This window comes from Sorghum bicolor, chromosome 5, assembly GCF_000003195.3.
Source record: "Sorghum bicolor cultivar BTx623 chromosome 5, Sorghum_bicolor_NCBIv3, whole genome shotgun sequence".
NCBI classification, from domain to species: domain Eukaryota; kingdom Viridiplantae; phylum Streptophyta; class Magnoliopsida; order Poales; family Poaceae; genus Sorghum; species Sorghum bicolor.
Window position 1 is genome coordinate 56172694 of NC_012874.2, and position 5763 is coordinate 56178456.

The 5763-nt window shown below is 45.7% G+C and overlaps 1 protein-coding gene across 1 annotated transcript; it reads left to right on the forward strand.

Annotated features, from left to right (window-relative positions):
• On the forward strand, positions 930-4304 carry LOC8083135 (zerumbone synthase). Its single transcript, XM_021460993.1, has 3 exons — positions 930-1286; positions 1428-1517; positions 3235-4304. The coding sequence occupies exons 1-3, from the start codon at positions 1255-1257 to the stop codon at positions 4076-4078; spliced, it is 966 nt and encodes a 321-aa protein (XP_021316668.1). The 5' UTR covers positions 930-1254; the 3' UTR covers positions 4079-4304.

Here is a 5763-nt window from a genome sequence, read left to right on the forward strand (position 1 = left end):
GACGAACATAGGCTGTTGCAGCAACTTGAGGCTGGTCTAGCATGGCCAGAGCCTAGCAAGCAAGCCAAACTCACCACGGCCACCCTCACATACTCCCCCTTAATAAAATCCTTCTACACTGTGCTTCCTCCTTTGCATTGTCTGGGCGGCATGGCGCCTATGTGCTCTTAAAATTGTTATAGGTACAGTACTGTTTAAAGTATGTCTTTGTACACCAGCGGGCCTGGTCGCTACATTCATTAAATTCGTGCTGCTGCACATGCATGTCATATGCTTATGTATGGACGTATGGTACTGGGCATATATAATGAGCTGTTGCATAGTATATAGTGGTAGATCCAATGCCGCTGGTGATCTCACCAGCTGGTCAAAGCAAGAGAATAACAAGGGGACATTGTGCTTTCCGTCTGATTGAATGGTCTACATACTGTCCAACAAGGCAACAACCCTTGTACGGTTTGGGTACGTAAACCAACCCCCCCCCCCCCCCCCCCGTACAGTCACACATTGCGCAACGCAGCCTCTAATAGCCAGCCTAACTGATTTACAATGATATTAATATCTCCTAATATACTTCTTATAAAAATATATGTTATTGTTAACTTAATAATACTTATTCTTCATTTAAGTATTAGTATTATTATTTTTTTGTTAAATTTTTAAAAAATGACTTCAATTATATACTCTATGTTCTAATTTATATGTCGTTTAATATATTTCGATATATTGTAATATATATAATCATATATATAGGTTTATAATAAAATTTATGTGTACCTAATAAGAAAACTAAAAACCTATAATTTGGAACACATCATGGTATTTTGGACGTAGGGGAGGAGTAGTAGAGGAGGAGTTGCTGCCTATTAAAAAGCCTCTCCTCCTGCTGCTAGAGCAGCTGAACAGAACAAAAGTATTAATTAGTAGGATTTAGTTTGCTTAGGTCACCAAATTGACCACACATGAATAAATAACGGTGGTTGGTTGCACTTGCTCAGGAGAGAGAGCGACGAGATGTGTCATGTGTGTGGCCTCTCACAGATCTCTCCAGCTCGTTTCCATCGATATAAAGAAGGCAGCAGTAGCTAGCTGAGGCTCCCAGCAACCCTTCGCACACGCTCTTCCACACGAGAAGTCGACAACGTACAAGCATCCACCCTGCAACCTCTCTCCCCCTTCCCTTCCCCGTCGTCTCTCTCTCTCTCTCTCTAGCCGGAAGAACAAGAACACACAAGTGAAGCAAAGGGCAGCATCATGATGCACCGGCTTGTCGCCGAAGCTACTAGGTACGTATACTGCATGCAGTTTGTGATGGTTAATTTTATGCTTTCGAATTGAATCTCATTTCGTTTCACCATGAGCATAAGGCCAGAAAACTTTCCGGAACTTTTGCATGTTTTCTCCATTGATCTTTGGGGGCTTTCCAGGAGAAGTAGAGCAGCCCCGGCGACGATGGCCACCGGCGGGGCGGCGGGCGGCGAGCGGTGGATGTCGTCGGCGGCGGGCAGCAAAGGAAGGTAGGATGAAACATCCAATCCGATGACTACTACTTCTTGCTTCGCACCATCCTTTTTGCATGCAGTTTGCAACTTTGCATTTGCATAGAGAATGAGTGGAGCTAGCCGTGCACAAATGATGCAGAAACTTTGGCGTTATCCCTTGCATAATGACACCTCTGATCTCTCCAGCCAGGTTGTTAGATTTAGATTAGATTAGATTAGATTAGATTCCAGGACTGCATCTGCATGCAGGTGTTAATGCATGCTGCCGGGCAGCTACTACTGTTGTGCCATGTGATTGATCTCAGCCTCTCACGTCTCACCAGTGGCAGCCAGAGGGCAGAAAAAAGGAGTAGTAGTACTGTACGACAGTAGCACTCGTACTATACTCGTAGATGCGAGAGCGACGGACAGCGAGAGCCGAGAGGAGAGGGTGTGTGTGGTGTGGGCCAGTGGGTACGTCTGCTTGTGAGTTGGAAGCACGGCACGGCAGCTTCCAAGAACAGTGCACTGCTGTTCCCAAAGGGCAAGGCCACCCACAGTGCTGTCAGGTCCTTTTGCAAATGACGAGAATCTTCCCGTTAACCACGCGCCCGAGTTTCCTGGGTTTGTCTTTCTCAGCTAACCCACCAATTGTTTACTCTAACATTAATTGTCTGTCTAGCTGTGTGCACTGTCATTGCAAGTTTCCATACTGTTTTTAGCATGCATTTTCTGTGCATTTCTCGACATGAAAACTGCAATAATGGCCTGTTAAAAAATAAAGAAAAACATGCATATAAATACTACAAGGTTTCCTACATTCTCCATGTATTTTTATTTATTTTCTGCAGTTTATGTATTACAAAGTTAGAAATAATTTAAATCCAATAGCCTTGTATAGGCTGTTTGAGTTTCTGGAAAGTGTTTTTACTGCCAGATGGTAGAAACACTGACTAAACGAGTGGAATCTGATGTTACCTTTTTTAAACAACTATTTCTGTGTAATATAATTTTCGCAACACCTTTACCATGCTTTTGACTTTTAGTTTTCGGCCTTTTTCCAAGAGTTTTTCTAACAGTTGGTAAATGACTTTCCATCCATAATTTTTTTGTTAAAATAAAAAAACTCACTTCAATGGTTTGACGTTTTAATTTTCCATCTTTTTCAACTTGTTATATTTCCCAGTCTAGCAGGCAAATATACGCGCGGGCTTTGTGCTTAGCATCGGTTTTTCTTCTCATACTTTGCAGCGCTCTTCGTTCACTTAGCGGGGGTACTTCGTTCGCTTAGCGGGACTCTTTTTGAAACAAAATTTGCTAAACGGTCTTTCTCCTCATGCTTTACGGTGCTCTTCGTCACTTAGCGGGGGTTCTTCGTTTACTTAGCGGGGCTCTTTTTAAAATGAAATGTGCTAAACTGTTGAAGATGAGATTTTTTTCATCTCCATTTTATTTTGTGAGTTGACAAACAACAAGATTTGGAAAATGAATTTGATTAAACGGTTGGAGATGCTCTAGTTACATAGACTTTTTACCGTTGTTTTAATTAAGATAAAGAGAGGGATATCGTCTTTTTTAGTTGCTCCAACCAAACAGTTTATAGTTTCTTCATAGCTCATAGAACCAAACTGCATATATCTTTCTTTTTACCGAAACACCTAGTGATTTTCTTGGCTGCTGTTAAAAAAAAATTATAGGTCTCGCATATTCAATTCGCAGTCAGTTCTGCCACCAAACGCTGAATTTTGCACAGGCTAGAAGGGAAGATCGCGCTGATCACCGGTGGCGCGAGTGGGCTGGGCAAGGCGGCGGCCCACGAGTTCATCCAGGAAGGCGCGCAGGCCGTGGTCCTCGCCGACATCAACTCCAAGCTGGGCCTCCAGACGGCTCACGAGCTGGGCCCAAACGCCCACTTCGTGCACTGCGACGTCGCCGCCGAGGACAGCGTCGCCGCGGCCGTGGACGCCGCCGTGGCGCGGCATGGCCGGCTGGACGTCATGCTCAACAGCGCCGGCGTCGTGGGCCCGCTGTCCCCCGGCACGTCGCAGATCGCCAGCCTCGACTTCGCGCAGTTCGACGCCGTCATGTCCGTGAATGTGCGCGGGACGCTGGCGGGGATCAAGCACGCCGCGCGCGCCATGCTGCAGGCGCCGGCGCCGGACGCCGGTGCCGGCGCCGGAGGGTCCATCCTCTGCATGGCCAGCATCAGCGGCATCCTCGGCGGGCTTGGGACGTACCCGTACTCGGTGTCCAAGTTCGCCATCGCCGGGATCGTCAAGGCCGCCGCGGCCGAGCTCTCGCGCCACGGCGTCCGCGTCAACTGCATCTCGCCTTACGCGGTGCCCACGCCGATGGTGGTGGACCAGTTCTCGGCGATGCTGGGCGGAGCTGCCGACGAGGCGCAGGTGGCGGCCATCATCAGGGGGCTCGGGGAGCTCAAGGGCGCCACCTGCGAGGCGGTGGACATCGCCAGGGCCGCCGTGTACCTGGCCTCCGACGACGCCAAGTACGTGTCTGGGCACAACCTTGTGGTTGACGGCGGGTTCACGAGCTACAAGCGCATGAACCTGCCCTTCCCTACAAAGCCACACGAGTGACTTGCCAGGCACAGCTTTGTGGTTCAGGTGTTGCGTGCTTTATTCCGATCCATTCTGCTAGTGTTTATTTCTTTATTTTGTACAAAACTGCACCTAACCACGCGAGGAAGAAGAGAATGTGTGAGTTGTTCTGATCTTTGTTTACAAGGGTTGTGAGTGACTTTTTAGCCCATGCAATGATCCAAACCTAGTGCATGGATTCAGTAGAAAAGAATGTGCCTTCGCAGTTACTGCTTTCTACGTGTGGAGAAGAAGGGCGTTGTGAAATATCAAAGCAATTCTTCTTTTTCGAAAAGCCAGGAGCAAGAAATTTACTTGGCATGTATTAACACAGAAGAAGCAACTTAGAACAATACTGAACGAAATGTTCAAAAGAAAACAATACTGAACAAAAAAAAAGACACCTCACAATGAAAGCAACAACAAGCAAAACCACCACAATATAAGACATCAACAAGCCACCACAAAGCACAGACACCCAAACAAGAAAATAGCTTTGAGAAAATGTGTGATCGCCACAACAAAGCCTCCAAGAAGAAAAAACGACATCCCAAAATTCCTCGAACATCGGCAAAGGTGATATTTTCATCAAAATATCAAAACACAATGGGATCTTTAGGGGTCTATAATTTGAGAAAAAAAGAATCTTTGGCAGTACTATACATGTGCATTTGTTAGGGAACTAAATTCATGTAGAAACTTTATGAGAGCATTTAGCTAGTAGGGATTCTGATTTATAAGAAAATATATCTTCTCTTTAAAAATTATATAAATAAAAAATCCAGGGATCCAAACACTCTTGATTATTATAATTCATAATCCTGATTGTAATAATCTCATGTGTGGCCTCTATAAAAAAAAGTCATTTCAACTCACCGAGATGCGTTATCTCGCCGAGTCCCCCCTTCCCCCTCCTCCTGATGGCATCCTCGCTCGGGAAGCCATGTCAGGGCTCTCCGAACTTTGCTTCAACCCTGGCGTCAAGTTTGAAGCCCTCGTCTCACAGCAATTTGGTTGCCCAGTGAGTCCCATCTCTCCCCACGCCCCATCTTCTTTCCATCTGGTTGCAAGTTTTGGCCGATCCACTGTTCGTCTAAACATTGATTCAGTAAGCAGTCTCATCCTTCAAGCATGCCTTGGTGGCAATGCTAAAGATTACAATATTACCCATCTCTCTGGTTGGATGTTCCAATTTTTAGTCTCTTGCAAAAATGTGGGATTCATGATCCACAACCTTTAAAGCCATTCTTGCAAAACTTTTCTCATCTTCTTCCATCTTTGGAGTGGAGCAGGACCAAATTGGCGCAGAGATTTTACTCTCCGGCAACAGGAGCAAGATGCAGAATGGAACCTTGTTGGATCCAAGTCCAAGAAATCCTATGCTGATATTACTAAATCAAACATCAAAGAATCAGTTTTCTTGCACTTATCTTATCCCACCAATTATATATGCATCCAACTTCCTAGAGCCCCATTGTAGAGCATCTTTGGCTCCTGCTCGTAACAATGTGTTGAAAGCACAACTTGCTGGCAAACCTGTCAAAGGTTTGCAAAAACCTCGCCCTAATGGCTTTCCAAGATGGGTCAGAAAGAACAATGCTCAAAAGCATGAGACAGTCACGGCTATGCCCTCAGTTTAAAATTCAAAAATTCCCCTAATTTTAGCAAGCCTAGACCCTGCCCGT

Bases quoted from the DNA above. Each gene is read 5' to 3' on its own strand.
- LOC8083135 (XM_021460993.1), top strand. From the start codon at position 1,255: ATGATGCACCGGCTTGTCGCCGAAGCTACTAG. The intron at 1,287-1,427 runs GTACGTATACTG...GGGGCTTTCCAG, and splicing joins CTTGTCGCCGAAGCTACTAG to GAGAAGTAGAGCAGCCCCGG. The intron at 1,518-3,234 runs GTAGGATGAAAC...AATTTTGCACAG, and splicing joins GCGGCGGGCAGCAAAGGAAG to GCTAGAAGGGAAGATCGCGC.